Source organism: Prinia subflava, chromosome 1, assembly GCF_021018805.1.
Source record: "Prinia subflava isolate CZ2003 ecotype Zambia chromosome 1, Cam_Psub_1.2, whole genome shotgun sequence".
In the NCBI taxonomy this organism is placed as follows: domain Eukaryota; kingdom Metazoa; phylum Chordata; class Aves; order Passeriformes; family Cisticolidae; genus Prinia; species Prinia subflava.
Window position 1 is genome coordinate 123,694,710 of NC_086247.1, and position 16,534 is coordinate 123,711,243.

Genomic DNA, 16,534 nt, shown 5'->3' on the forward strand with positions numbered 1-16,534 from the left:
AAGACCTAAGAGGCTGTCTTTCAGATTTTGAAATTTTAGAATTGTAAGAGGAAACTTTAAATCTTCCAGGAGACTCTTACCCTTCATGCATCTCAAACTAATGTATAGCACTTTTTCATTTTACACCTTTTACAGAGCCATGCAATTTACTGTTCAGAAACAGCTGTTTGTTAGTGAAGAGAGCAATAGCTAGTAGCACACTGCATTTTATTTATTTTCCCTCTTTTGTCTTTTCTTTATAACATGGGCTCCTGAGTCAAGAAGGTAAGTAGGCTTTGTTTTAATAAAGCATTCAGCTGCATGTTTAACTTAATCTTGAAGTATGTGATTCCCCAGTGAAACCACTCATGTGAGAGGTGTCCTTAAGGGCCTTGCTGAAAGAAAGCCTTCTTGAACACCAAAAAATTTATCTAAGCTAAAAAAAAAAGGAATTAGCCTGTTAGAGTGCTGCCATCTAGTTAGATGAGTGTATACAACAAAATCCATTTAGTGCTTGCAGTATCTCACTGACCAGGACACTGAGCTACCTACAGAGTCTTTGGGGACAGTCACTAACAGCTATTCAAAGGCATCTATTGGACCAGTTCCTTTGAGTTTGTAAAAACATAAGGATAGAAAGAAAACTAATTAAACAGAACATGAGAGGCCTGGAAATTTTGGGATCCTGCAAAACAGCAAATTTTTGCTGAACTTTGTTAACTTGTGCTGCAGTGCAGTAAATAACTGCGATTGCCACAGGCTTCTAGTTGACAGTGCTGCACAACTCACAGGAAACAGGGAATGGTAAGACAAAGCTACTTTTATATACGAGCCTCACAGACCATATCTGATTCAAGTATGGTTTGATATGCATTTTGGGGGGGAAATTGTAGCAGAAAGAAATTAAAAATTTGCTATTGCCTAGAAGGTTGTTATTGAATGTCTTGGGGCTTCACATGGGACCTGTTGTATACCTGGTAAAGGAGCATCCTATGAAAGCAGACTTTGAAGTCTGAAAAAAAGACAAGATACAATATGCTTATGGATGCAAACTAGATTTAAAAAAATGTTCTATGCTACAGAAGTAAAATCCTTAGCTGCTTGAAAAAGTTAAGAACCATGCTATTGGGAGGACTGCACTTACTGTTTGACTACTGCTTGTCTCCATTCCTTTATAAAGGTGAGGAATAATCATGTCTGGGGTTTATATTCTGATGCATGTGGATGCATGACGCTGTGTAAATTCTTTATTTTCTGATTTGGAACTGTGCTTTCCTATGACGCATTATTTTAATATCATCTGTTAAGACCAAGTTATTCCTAAAACAAATTACTCTCTTATTACAGAAGTAAGACAGATTTAGGAGTTAATAACTTTGCTATTTACTTTAACGAGTCAAGTATCTCGTCTTAATTTTTAATTACCTCGCACTTGTTTAGCAACCCAGTTTCCTGCAGCCTTGACCAGATGCTTTGGATTCTTCCAGCGTGTTCAGGGTGATTAGCATAGTTCCCACACATGCACTGGTGCTTCAGCATCAGACTGTCATACACAACACCTTCAGCACAAAGACAGCACAACAAGAAACAAAGGAAACAAATGCAAGTTATACTGTTCCCTGTCATGCATACTTTAGCAACACTGGATTTTATTTAACAATTACAGCAAGATGAAAGTCCCACTGAATCATTTAGGTTGGAAAAGACCTTCAATATCATTGAGTCCAATCCTTGACTTATCTCCACCTTGCCAACTAGACCAGACCACTGAGTGCCAGGAACAGTTGTTTCTTGAAGATCTCCTGGGACAGTGACTCCACTGCCTCTCTGGGAAGCCCATTCCAATGCCTGACAACCCTTCCTGGGAAGAAATTCTTCCTGATGTCCAACCTGAACCTGAAGCTCCCCTGACACAGCCTGAGGCCATGTCCTCATGTCCTGTTGCTGTTTGTCTGGGAGAGGAGACCGACCCCCACCTGGCTACAGCCTCCTTTCAGGCAGATGTAGAGAGCAGAAAGGTCTCTCCCAAGCCTCCTCTCCTCCAGGCTGAACACCCACAGCTCACTCAGCTGCTCCTTACAGGAGTCTCTCTCTAGACCCTTCACCAGCTTTGTTGCCCTTCTCTGGACCTAAATTTCTTTTTCTTTTGTGAGACTCTAAATTTTGATATATGAGGTGAATCTTGTGATACTGATAAAGCAAAGATTAATTCTCAAGAAATTATATTAATAAATACAATTAACCGTAAAGAAGAAGGGGAATTGGGTGATGTCTTTTGAAATATATTACAGCTAGAAAAACAAGTCTTATAACTCAATCACTTGTTTTCTCTTTCTCTAGTGGGTAAAGTTAGTTAAACCTGTTAACCTATATACAACAAGAAAATGTTACGTATAGAAGGGTAAAGAATATAATTTAGAGAAACCTTTAAATATAAATTATGAAATGGCAATGACACTCCAAAGTTTTACTGCTTAACTAATACTATATTAATTCCAGATCTCAAAGCATATCAAATGAATATTTCAGAGAGTTGAAACAGTGGCAGCCAGAGTCCTTTTTATATTAAAAAGAAAAGTTCCACCCACTACTCAATTAGGATCAAATCCTGTTGTTTGACTGCAAGTGCAAGGTACCTTTTGAATTTTCTATGGTCATTTATGCAAGGACAGAACAGCTTTATACAAAAACGCTATCAATATCACATTGCTCTGTAACTGTGTATTGGGAGCAAAAGAGACATTTTAGAGAGTAGACTCAAGCTAAATTCAATTTTGAAGGATTTCAAACCAAGTCTGAAACACTGAAAAATGATTTTCTGTTTTTACTTGTACTTAGCATTTCTCCTAGACATGTCTGGAACAAAACTTATTTTCCTTACCCCTGTGTGGACCATTTTCATTTGGGAAACATTTGGCTTTTTTCTTTCCCGTACAGTTGAAAGGGACTAAAATTAACAATTTCTCCAAACTCCAATTCTTGGCATTCAAAACATCTTTCTTATGTGCCACCACTATGGGGGATGCCAACCAGTTCTGGGAAAATCATGTTAGCCTGCTACTGAAAAGTCAGCCAGTTAAGAAAATACAAAATTTTAAAAAAATAACTTCCAGATTCAAAAAAATGCTCAATACCATCCTTATTTAAAAAAAGTTCATTAATGGGTATTGAACATCAACAAATTCTTTAAAAGATCTTCCGAATAAGAGCCTGTATACATTGTGAGTGATTCATAGTTAAGGTTCTGAGATAATTCAATTAGAAGCCAGCCAGAAGTTGTGCTGCTCTAGAAGTATTTATGCTGCCATATTTCTTAGCTCATGCACTTTAGAACTGATCCTTTGGGATCTTGGTATTTAAGCCAAAATGATAAGACACTTATGTTAAGTGTAAGGAGAACACAAATGTAATACCTAACTGCAATATAACTAAGTTTATACTAAATGATTATGTAGCAAACACAATAGTTAATTAGCAATAAATTTTTGTATTTCCTTTCTTGTTCTGTTTTCTTTTAAAGAAAAAAAAGAACCAGTGAAAACCTGGAGCTAATAAGCTAATGCAGCTTAAAATATCTGCTGGCATTGTCAAAGCAGTTAATAATTTCCTTTCTCTGCAGTTCTTCGCTGCTCTATCATCAGGTCTTGTAAGTTACTTGGAAGAATGCACACAGATAAGTGCATGCTCACATATCTCACTTTCCTTTTCTTGGCGCTCACAGCTTTAACTTCTGCAGTCTGTTGCCTACTCAGCTTGTCCAGTTTGGCAGTGGCCATTATACCAACAGATAAGAAAACCTTTCCTCCCATCCCCCTGACCAACAGGGAGGCTGTTTATATGCTAACTGTACAGGCATCAGGACTTTCAGAAGCTTTCAGGTGGAATAGGCTGTTCTGTTTAATGGATTTGAGTAGAAATGCCTGTTAAACATTAAGAAAAACTAGCTGAATGTTGAAAGTATCTTCTACCTGCCATTCTTTGAATTAATTTTTATTCTCCTTACTTGAATAGTCCAAAAAGCAGGTAATAGAAATAATATTAATAAATCAAAAGCATATTACTATGTTTTTGCTCTACAGGGCTGGGCATAATAATGACACTCTTTGATTACCTGTATCAGGGCTGCAACCAATTTTGAAGTGAAACACTGAAACTCTATTTAGGACACCTCCTCTGGTTGACATAAACTTCCTTTTCTTAGCACTTTTCCAGAAATAGACTATAACTAAAAATGTAATTTTCTTGTGTGTGAGTTATTTTGTCTGAATCAAAAATCAGTTTAATTAGGTCAGGTCAGTATTGCATGGCAGAAGCATCTGCTCCAAACTTTTAAACACCAAGATATTCACACTATTTGGTGTAAAATTTGCTTCTAGGAGGATTAATTGACTTAAGAAAAGACTGAAATATATATTTTCATTTATGGCAAACATTTAAATTGATTTAGGATGTGCAAGTGATTCAGATGTGTGGCTGCTGGTCATACAGCACATGTGCTTTGTACAATACCAGAATGCAGCAGTAGAGTTTACTGCTAAAAATAGCCTGTAGGATTTCCCTAACAGGATTCAGCCAATAATCTCCCAACCCCCACAAAAAAAAAAAAAAAAAAAAAAAAAAAAAAAAAAAAAAAAAAAGGGAGACAACTGTTTTCAATTGCAGACTGCTGTGAAATATTAATAAAAGATGGTTATTCTGTCTCTCCAGAACAAATGCCTACAGCCAGATTCTGCTCTCAGATTCCTTGTGTAAATCTGAGCAGCTCCACTGAGACTGGTGGATTTATTCTGGATTTACACCAATATTACTGAGGTCAGAATGTGGCCCTGAAGACAGATGGGAATGGTGCCACCACTGAACCATATAATGGTAGGGGACATAGGACAAAAGAAACTGAATTTGCATTAAGTCAGTAAAACAAAATTTTCCTGGTGGGGACTCCCTAACACTCATTCATTTCCAAAATACTTTATCCAGGTCAGTTTGTTTTAATATTATTTTAAACAGAGGGGAGAACAAGAGACCTAAAAATCATTGGCTAACAGCATGCATTGAAGATTAATTGTAACAACAGTACCAATAAGAAAACCCAAGGGAAGAATATCTAATAAATTATTCCAACAAAAATTCTGAACTAAATAATGTCAAATATTCTGTAAACTGCCTAAATGAAAATTAAGTGGACTTTTTTTCCTCCACCTTTAACTCATTATCTTGTGCATATACTGTGTATATATTGTTTAACTCTCACAACAATCACTGTTCTCATTTCCTTCAGATATTTGGCTAAAAGCATTTTTCTCATGACTCAAAAAGATATAGGCTCAATTTGATGCCCCTGTAAAAATCTCCTACAACTGTTTTCCTCCTAATTATTTTTCTCTTCCAAAAATATATTGTCTTTAAATAGGAAAAAAAAACCCCAAACCTCTAACAGTAAATAATAGCTAAAGGCAGTGACATGTTATTACATAAATTTCTAGAGTCTGAATTTGCCCTTGCTTTATGGTAGACTAGAATTTTCTCCCTGTCACACACCCATCCCTTCCTTCCATGCTTTTACAAATGGTAGTGCTTCAACTGCTGTGGACAATGGCTGGTTGCACCTTGTGCTCTCTTAAGGGAGAAAATCATAGAACCGTAGGATAGCTCAGGTTGGCAGGGACCTCCAGAGGTTTGTAGTCCAACTCTGCTCAGAACAGATCAGCACTGTGATCAGACCACATTTCTTGGGACTTTCATCCTAAAGGATTTTCTAAGGGCCATATAAGAATAAATGAAAACTGGATGTGTTTCTTTCTTTTGAGTGATCAATGAATAAATGCTAGGGCACCATCCAGATCCAGGAAATAGTATGTGCAGATAAAGTCATTGTATACCATAATATCCCATATGTTAATAATACACAGATTGTTTTGGTTTGTTGTGGTTTTGTTTTTGGGTTTATTTTTTTTCACAGAAACTGTATTAGAATTGTTGATGTTGCAAAGTTTCTGTTCATTGTCACTCCAAAGGTATCAACAAATCTCATAACATAAAAAATAGCTCTGTTGTCTACATACTCAAAAACTGGAGTGATAAAGGTTACATGTGTGAGTCTGTAAGCACAGACACATGTCAGGTAAAGAGATTTCTTTAACCAGAAAGAAAGGCTTAACTGTGAATGCAGAGCTATGTGCTCTGTGAGACCTGGTCAATCAGCCAGGGAGTGCTGGCTATTAGCATGGATAGAGCTTGCAAGCAGGTACAGCACCACACTGTCCTCAGCCAGTACCTGGAGGATGTAAAAGAGCTGAGGGTGCAGAACAGAGGTGGAGAAGCAGAAGCATAAAGTTGTAGGGCAGATGAAAATAGGATGATTTTATTTTTTTTAGTAACAAGTAGTAATTATTATCTTTCATGAGCAGTGAAGGACAAAAAAAGATTCAATAAAACAAGAAACAGAGATTCAAGAAAAAGATTTTTTATATTTTCAAAATAGAATTCAGTGAAGGACTGAGAATCTCGGTTGGAAAAAGTTGGCCTTCCTTTCTTCCTGCCTTCCTGCCTTCTTTCCTCGTCTTCTCTTCCTCTCTTCCTCTCCTCCTCTCTCTCTCTTTCCACTGGTGTTCATGTAGCAATGCTTTACCAAAAGGGTAAATTTCAACTCTGCCTAATCTGTCTGTCTGCATGTCCATTGCTGAACCTATCAGGTTTCTCTGTGTCACATCTTGAGCCCTTTGTGCCAAGGATGTCCCGTTCCCATCACCATCTCTGTTCAGTGTTTGTTGTACATAGTTTCATTCTGTCTCTTATTTTTCCATCTCAACTTCACACTTTCTTTCTTGATTAGTTCCACTAGTGCCACAAGTCCACAGATCTATGTAATCCCCTTGACCCTGCTCCCCTTACTGAGGATTATAAAAGGAGGTGTCAGTAAACCTTTGCAATCAAGCTGAAGCAGCAGCTTTTACATGTAAAGCAGCAGCTTTTATGTAACTCCATTCAACATTTTCAGTGGAGTGCAGATTTTTGAAAGGGACAGTGGAGCCTACACACAGTGAGCTCACTTTTGATATGCTCTGCAAATCTTAGAATGAGTTTACAATGTTTTGGGGGCTCTATGAACACAGCTAGAAATACAGTGGTCTGATTTAAGAATCCTATCTATACGCGGCTGTTCTTTTTGAAGAAACTCATGGAAAGTGAAGTAGTATGTTTGTTTCTGTACAGCACAAATGTTTGTTACTCAGCAATAAAAATACATTTTTGCTTTCCAAGTTCACATTCTAATTGGAAAGATGGGAGAGCACAGTGCCTCACACAGTTACATACATTGGTCACACAGTGCCCATTAAGGACTCCATCCTACATAAATCCATGGTCCTGGCCTAAAAAGATGCAAATTTTCAGGGTATGGGAAGTTCTGACAGCTGAAGGAAATATACTTCTAGCATAAACATTCATAAACAGTGACTGCAAATATTTATTCCCTCCTTTTATTTTTCTTTCTGCACAAAGTGAATCTTCAGTTCTGACCATGCTCTAATGTAATATTGACATTCAGGCTTTTAGAAAGATGGGCCCTCATGCAAGGTTAGATTACCCACAATAAGAAATGAGGTTTCTGTGGTCATTTTCCTTCTTTTGACTGCAGATTTTTGAGGTTCTAATCACTTTGCTTTGGACAGCCCATGCTCCCTGAGCAACTGGAATGCCCAGGACCTAAGCACAAACCTGCCTCTGTAGACTCCACACAACTGTTAAATGACACAGAAGTTGTAGCCAACATCACTTAGTCATGCCTGTAGCTTTGCTCTTTCTGTGGAGAAAGAGACCTTGAAGCAGAGACTGATTTATCAAATGAAGACATTGAGAAGTATATTGCAATTTTTCCTCCTTACTGGTGGTCTTTCTTCAACTTATTGGTGGCCTCTTTACAAAACAGGCAACGAGAACACAAAGAAAAGAACCAGAGAATAGGGAAATGAAAGAAAAAGCTATAAATTACTTAAAGGCACCAAAAATGCACCTGTTTCTGTATTGCCAGAGCCAGTCAATGATAATAATTTATGACTGTGTGAATATTAACCCTGTGATTTATCAGCTGCACTGATTGAGTTGGTGCCAGTATAGCATCATAAAACAGAGGAGCAACAGGGCTAAAACTGAACGCATTGCTGCAGGAGGTATTTGAGGCATTTAAGTCTGTTGATCCCTCATGAACAAATGCATTTGCCCTGCCTATTAAAAGCAGTCTTTAGGGAATCCTACCAGTTGTGTAGATATGCTGGCTGGGCTGGTCCATGTCTGGGAGAGGTAATGTGGAGTCAGCAGGGGAAGATGGGGTCCTGGAAAGCGGCCGATGTTTATCTGATCCTGCCATGCCCACTGTAGCCATCTGAGCCTGGTAGATTTGCAACTGGTGCACATGCGGATGTGCCAGGAACTCCTGTTTCCAAGAAAACAGCACAGTAGAAGGAAATGTGAGATGGGATCAAGCAAAACATGTCAACAAATTAAGTTCATTAGGTCAGGGTGTAATAAACTGTGGGCACCCCCAACCCCCATCTTGCACCTAAGACTGACTCAATAAATCCATTCAACAGATGTTTTCACGCTGACAGTGTGGGCTACTGACTTTGCTGGGGAGTAGGTGATGGCAGGCAACCTGTCAGTCTCCCTGACAGGAAAGACAGCTTCACATGCAAAGGCTTATAAAAGACTCAGTTTTCCTAATATGTTGAATACACAATATGATGTTAGAACATGCATTTTATGACCCTACACAAATAGAATTTAAATTTTCCCACAGTACTGAAAGTGAAAAGTGATGTTCTTACTACTCAGTACCAAATGCACTGAGCAACCATGAGTCAAGTTTCTACAGTTAACTCAGTTCCCAGAGCTCCCTGGAAAGCAGCAATGATTTGCATATAAGTTTTCATAGATCATTTAGAAATTCAGGAATTGTTATGTGAGATCCCACTTAGGAACCATCTTTTTTTGTCGTAACTGCTGCTGGCTGTAAGCAGAGGCAAACACTTCAGGGAAATAGACAGGTGTGAAAAGACTGTAACAGAGTAGAAAAGAAGATTTTCCCTTCTGCTTTGTCAACAGATGGTCATTTTTGCTGACATGACAAAGGCTAAAACCCTGTGAAGCCAGTAGGAACCTGGCTCACTTCACAGAGTAGGATTGGTTCTCAAATTCTTTTCCGTTTTTCTTTTTTCTGTGTGTATAGTCTCAGAACCTCAACCAAAAGCAGGCGCAAGAGAAATATTTTCAAACTACTTACTATGAATTCAGTTGAAATTCACACTTGTGACTTACAACTGCAGGCTCTGTTTATACTCACCTGGGCTCAATATATATATATGCAGGAAAATGTATATATATACACGTGACTTTTTCTTTTTTTCTTCTTTTTTTTTGTCTTTTTTTTTTTTTTTTTTTTTTTTTTTTAATAAACCCAGTGACAATTAGCATTGCTGTGTGTTGCTTGGGACCAAGCAGCTCAGAGGCCTGGCTTGGTCAAGGAGAGATTGCTGGCTGCTCAGAGAGGTGAAGCTGAGTTCAGGCTGTGTGGGAAGGCAGGTGGGAGTACCCCAGCCCATCAGGCACTGCAAAATAAATCGGCAGCTCATGGGATGTGAGAATGTCTACCCTGCATGTAATAAAAGAGGCCTTTATGCAAACAAGGACTCATCAATAACAGCTGAAATGAGAATAAATGCTTTAAAAGGCAGCCTCAAAACCCACATTAATATCTAGGGTCACTACTTCAGTGAAAAGACACAAGGTCGTGGGAAAGGTAAATTACCTGGGACCTTGTCATAAGTGACTAAAGTAAAAAAAAAAAAAAAAAAAAAAAGTGAAGAAAAAGAAAAAAAACGAAAAAAAGAAAAAAGAAGAAGAAAAAAGAAAAAGAGCAAGCAAAAAGAGGTTTTACAAGTCTTTAATGTCATTGAAGAATTTCCCTTCCTTTAAATACAGTCCCCAACTTTTCTTATTGTTTTATTAATATGCAATGACAGGATAGTGTTATATATTCCAGGAAATAAATTGAGATATCTGAAGAGGTCTATGTATCCATCTGTGCAACTAATAAAACTTAACATTCAGGATTTTTTTCCTGAAATCTTTTTTTGCTTGGTTTCATTAATAATTTTGATTGTGATAAATTTTCAGAGGAGATTTTTTTTTGTCCTCATAGGCATACATGTCTTTTGCAACCTTTGCTGGGACAGTGTGTGATTGGAGATGAGTGAAGAATGCATGGACATTATTGTGTTGAATATTCTCCCTATGGAGAACAGAGAAGCAGAAGACATTCCTTTATGAGAATTTAGCATTCACTTTCCTCAGTACTGGTTTAGTGTTCAATAAAGTAGGCACAGGAGGCATTTTGCTGTCTGTGGCATGATTACTCCCTGCATCCCAGGATCGAGTAGTGGCAGCAGCACTGTCTGATGCTCGTGTGTTCACAGTCTCCTACCTGCTCTTCTAAACTCCCAGCTGAGCAGTTTGGAAGAAGCCAAACTCCTGCCTGCAGGAGCCATTCATGGCACAAAATGTTGCTGCCAGACAGGAAATCAGTAGAAGTCATTTCTGCTGCTCTCCTCAATTTATATGTTGCCTTTCTTGCATTAATTAAATAGCTGCTGTCTATGTAGTTCTTTGAGCAAGAGAATTTCTGATATATTTTTCAATTTCCATACTAACACTTGTTAATTCATTAATTGAGTTCATTTTCCTAATAATCATTAGAGTACAGATGACAAAAGGATTTATTCTCTATTGGAATGGTCTTCAAGCTAGTAAAGGTCCACCAGTGGACTGTGGTAGTCTTCATCAAACATTATTTCTTAAAGATGTCTTGGAATTTCAGCTGTCAATGAGGCAGATTGATGCTGTCTCTGGACTTTTCTCAGTGCTGGTTGACTCTGAGCTCTGAGGCTTTAGATCTGCCTTCTCTGCCTTTCTCTTACTTCCAGACCTGAACTTCAGTTTTGCAATATCCATGCGGTTTTTTTCAGTGAAGTTGTAAGTTTGCCATTCAGTCAATATCTAATATATGATCTTTCCAGGTCTCTGATCTAAAAAAGTCAATTTAAGTGAGGGGGGGTTTGTTTATTTGTTTTTGTTTGTTTGTCTTGCTGATTTGGGTTTTTTTCTGTTGGGCTGTTTGTTTGTTTTGTGGGTTTGGGGGTGTTCTACGGTGTCTTGAAGAAGAAAAGAAGTCTGTAACATCACAAAACATAGATAACTTTGGAAGATGTTTCTCTCTTTGCTTCTAAAATGATGTTGTGTTTGTGTCTATGTAGTCAATAGAAACAATATTTTTCATGCAGACTAGCAAATTGAGATAATTTTTTTTAAATGAATCAACCTGTGTGAACATCACCTAAACCAGACACCTATTTCAGCAATTTGTTGGAGACCAATAAAACAGTATATTCTTTCTCTCCTCCATTTTCAGCTCAAAGTGTATCCTGTTTATATCATTCTCCCCTCCTCAAATGAAACCAGACACATACTGTGTTTGACGCATGCATTTCAATGTAATCTGTTCAGGGAAGGAGAAGAAATTTGTGGAAGGTTCCATGGAAATAGCCTGACACCTGCTTTAATTTCTGAGGACACAGAAAATGTTTGCCTGTGAAAATCTTTTAAAAATTGTTAAAAGTAGGGTAGTTTGTCTCACAAGGCTTGCACCATGGCTTACATCCTCTCGTGGCATCCAGATCCTTTAACTGCAATATTACAAACTGTAGTTTGTAGTTTTTAAGCAAAGTTTAGATTTGTTTAGATTTTAGTCAGTTTTAGGCTAACTTCCTGATTAGGTTTTATTTTACAGACAACAGGCTGTAAAAATAAAAATAAAAAATACATATATTTTTTCCAGTCACCTACATATTTATGCTGTGAGCATTTCTGATACTCTGAGTCACGGACAAGTGGATTAACACAATGAGTAATGTGGATTATCAACACACTCATCTGGCTCCCCAAATGCCCACCTGGCCTCTGGAAGGGATTAAAGGAACACAATGAATTCGTCTTCAGGTATTATGTGTTACAGCCCTGCAAACACATGTCCATCTCTCCAGCAATATGACAAAAGCAGTATTTGCACATCTGCAGGGCTAGTGATTTGTGTGAATATATTTGGAGCATTTCTTAGGTAACCTGAGCCCTGCCTGCCCGGCATGGAGCCTGCTAGTTCCAGGTGCCTGAGATTAGTTTATTAGTAGAACCAAGCAATTAATGCCTCTGCTGGAGCTAACATGGAGCCATCCATCACCTTCCACAGAAACAAGATCAGGCCCTCAGTAATTGTTTTGAGCAGGAATTTTAGAATCAGTATCTAAAGAGAAGATGAGCCTTTTAGGAGCATGAGAGGTAAATATTTGTTGTTCTCTTACTGTATTACTGTAAGGTTTGTTTAGCAGGGCTTTGAATTAATTTGGGTTGGTGTGAATATTCCTTTCATGTACATGTGTGGTTTGTACATTTTGGAATGTACATTTTACATGTACATGTAAAACATTTTGTATATTCTAAGAATTTTAATGAGAAATTTACCTATTTCTACTGACTCAGTGAGAATTGATAAATCACGAGTACATTCTGTTGGATTATTAAATGGTTTATGTTAGAGGATAAAGCAAAGATGAGTTGTCTACAAATTAACAGTCCTTTGAACTGCTGTTTTGTGCAGAGAAAAAAAAATATGTGGGATTCCCTCATAAAAGCTTTTTTCTTGCCTCCTAACAGTCTTTTTATTTATTTATTTAATATGGTAATATTTAGTTTAGTCACAGCTAAATAAACCCAAAGATTTTTATGTCTGTAGCATAATCATGCATGTGTATGGGCATACTCACACCTCTCTTCAGGGTTTATGCTTTGGCTCTTTTCATTGTGGTAGAGAACTTTTTTTTCCTCTTAGGGATAGCAAATTTTGCATTCCTAAATAATAAGGTTACTACTCTGATATATTTGTGGCCAGGTTTATATCCCTCTCTTTGTTGTGCCTTTGATGCGTTCTGCTGAAGTATGAAGTGTGTGCTAACGTCTATTAATTGGTTAATGTTACTCATGTTTTGCCTGTCCTGCCTTCCTCTCCCAAAAGACCCTAAGCACCAGAACTTTACACAGCCTTTCCTCCCAAAGCATATCTGGTGGTCTGTTTGCTAATTTCCACATTGTTTTCAGAAAATTACCCAAAGGATGGATAATTTCCTGAGGGGGAAAGCTGCATAGAAATGGTTCAGAAAGTTTTGCCCTAGGTAAGGATGAAAGCAAGACCTGCTACCTTCTTTTGAAGGCTGTTTCTGATGCCTGCTCTGCTGCCTTGTCTCACCCCATGGCTCCTGTTGGAGGCCCTACTCCTCAGCCCTGTCCAGACCCCTGGAAGAGAGAAACTTCAGATCCTACTGCTTGTCTTTTCTACCACTCTCTCAGGCTTTCTACCTTCCCAGTGCAGTTGTAGCTGAATGCATCCAAGGGGTGTCCAGGCCAGCCAGTGACTGCATCCAGCAAAAAGGCCTCAGCTTGCAGCAAACAGAACTCAATCCTGTTTTAGGGTCTCAGGGAAGGCAGCCTTGGCCCAAACTAAGACAACATCATCCAAAGTCTGACTGAGTCAGAAATTCTGGTCACCCAGAAACTTCTCCTTCAACCCAGATGAAGGTAATTAACAGTCCTTCAGAAATATCGTATAATATCAATAGGTTTGACCTTGGTTATCCTCAGAAGTGACAGAAAGTAAACCATAGAAAGCAACGAATGCCTATACAAAGGAGTTTGTTCCTTGGGACAAAACACTGTGGATTAGTGGAATTTTTAGCATTTTTCACCCTGGAGTTTTGTGAAGTATTATTTTGCCTACTGTCCTCAAACAGATCCATAACTAGTTGCCCTCAGAAACCGAGCAAAAATAGGTCTTGAGGTCTTCCAAAAAAAAAAAAAAAAAAAAAAAAAAAAAAAAAAAAAAAAAAAAAGTGTGTGAACAAATGTGAAATTGTAGGAAAGGTGTCTCAGTCAATATATACAACCTAAAATGGAAATTAGTCTGAGATGTTCTTGAAAATGAATATGTTGAGATGTCTTTTTAACTGCTCTGTCACTTAGAGAAAACACATCACCAAGAAGCCCTACCAGTCTCTATTTTTGACAAAACCACATGTGGAGCCACCAACTTCCATCGTCATCACTTTCAAAAAACCCCAGTATCACCATCTGAAGTATAGGCAACCACAAACTCAGAATCAGCATTTTTATGAAAAGTAACTAAATTACAAGTATGGTTACAGACACATAGATTGAATAGGTAGAAATGGATTTAGAGGAAGCAAAAGCATGGACAGACAGAAACAGGACAGTTAGCTTTGAGGCATCTGGATATATTAGGTCACATATTATCAGGATGTTTATAGAATTTGGATTTCTCTTGCTGTAATCCAGAGAATACAGTGTTGACTACAAAACAGGTAAGCAGAAATGAAGCTTTATCAACTGAATCTTAGGTGCAGATACAGAGCAGTGGGATGGAAGCTATAACCCAAAACTGCCTGGAGTCCTAGGCAGAGATTTGCCTTGGGTAGCAAGCTGCTTGTCACAGCAAAGTAACCCCATGCCGTGTGCCTTCCCCTTGCCTTCTGCAGGACTGTGGAATGGCTTATTCCAGCTGCTGCCAAGGTAGAGCTTAGTACTTAGACTGGTGCTACTGCAGTGACAGCCATGGGAATGGTTATCACCCTCCACCACGTTTTTCCTGGAGCTGCAAAGCTGCTACCACAGAGCAGCTGTTCCCTGCCCTGCCATCCTTCCCTTCTAGCTCAGGAGCACCTTTGGGTGACAAAACATGTTGTAAAAACTACAACATGTTTGGGCCAAGATGGAAAGTTTCTTGGATGGAAAGTTTCCAGAACCTGAGCATCTAAACATGACCCATGTTGGTCCCATGTAAAGAGACGAATCAAGGGGGGCCCATGGTTTGAGAAGTTTTCGGCTATCTTTGTTCAGAAATATGAACCAAGCAGTCATTATATTGAAGCCTGGCATGCTTAAGAAGAAAGGAATTATGGAAGTGACAGAAAAGGTGGCCCTAAAGTCAGAGCACTTTTATTGGAGGGAAATTCCAGGAGTCCAACTGCGCTGCTGGTTTCACTCCTGGTTCCTGCTCCTGTGAGACCTGCCTTCTCTGCTCCTGATATTGGCAGGTACTTGACTTCTGTCACTCCTGCTAAAGTGCTGACTGCAGTGTGCACAGCACTCATCCAAAGAAAATGCAGCACCTCCTCAAAAGCCCCACTCCCGCCTGAACCTTTTCTCACTTTCTGACTCTCCCAGATATTTAATACAAATGTATAAATAATTGGGGGTACAATAAAGGGGAAAAATAGACCACCTGGATATCTTGTGGGTTTTTTTTGTTTTTTAAGGAAATGTCTGAAGAGGTTTCTTGTTACTTTATTGCTTTTACTATAAAAAACATGACTTTCCAGAAGTCACTTGGTGCTTTCCAAAAAAAAGAATACAGAGGAGTGCAAAAATGAATGCAAAAGGGAAATACAATTGTTCACATGTCTTGCCTTTTCAGTATTAAGAAGTATTGTCTTCTTTTACTTTGATATGAAAAATAAGTAGGCTCTATAATAACATTTAATGGTTACAACCTCCTGATCCTAGTAGCTTTCTGAAATCAATAATTTGATATGTTGGCCAAAACTGATTAATGATATCATCACCTGTACCACATGTTTCATTGCTCTGGGAAGTGTCACCCAACTCTCTTTAACAGTATTTATCTGCACCAAAACAGTTTGATGTTACTTTATGCAGATCATTTCAACCACTTCCATTTTTCTGCTCTTCATCAGAACTACTTTTCTTAGCAGACTCGTATGATTTATTTTTATGTGAAGAATCATTACTTTGGCCTTCACACAGAAAAATAATGATATCCAGGCTAAATTCATCAGCAGTCTTGCTACAGATCTGTGTTTTCTGCATATTTCAACAGATTCTGCTTTAGTTTTATAGACAATTCTTCTGAGTTCAGGATTTATTGTAGAATTAATGGAAGTTACTTGTATCTGACATATAAAGAGAAAATCTTGGAAAACCCTGCTCTTCAGTATAGAGTCCAGACACTAATATGTCAGTGCCTAATTATAAAATTATGAGGGTGTATGGATGCCTCCTCTCTTGTATGGAGGTACAGTGAGGTCAGAATGGTTAACACCAGTGGACCACATGGTCAGCAAATATAGGAGCCATCACTGGGGTGTTTGTTGACCAACTCTGTTCTCTGTACAGAGCATTTGTGCAGGTCACTGTATCTAATGCACAAGGCTGGGATGAACAGATTTTGAGCAGCCCCACCAAGAAGGACTGGTGGGGGTGAGAAGCTGGACATGGCCCTGCCACAGGTGCACTCCCAGCCCAGAGAGCCAAACATGTCCTGGGCTGCATCCAAAGCAGTGTGGGCAGCAGGGGAGGGAGGGGATTCTGCCCCTCTGCTCTGCTCTGGTGAGACCCCACTCGCAGGGCTGCATCAGCTCTG

General features: G+C 38.6%; 1 protein-coding gene across 1 annotated transcript in view; it reads right to left on the reverse strand.

The window, feature by feature from the left end:
* HDAC9 (histone deacetylase 9) overlaps positions 1-16,534 on the reverse strand; it is a 278,167-nt gene that overhangs the window by 141,507 nt on the left and 120,126 nt on the right. Inside the window, exons 13-14 of the mRNA XM_063411127.1 lie at positions 8,233-8,410; positions 1,405-1,538 (exon numbers count right to left, since the gene is read on the reverse strand). Coding sequence (XP_063267197.1) covers positions 1,405-1,538; positions 8,233-8,410 — 312 coding nt within the window. The remainder of the gene's footprint in view (positions 1-1,404; positions 1,539-8,232; positions 8,411-16,534) is intronic.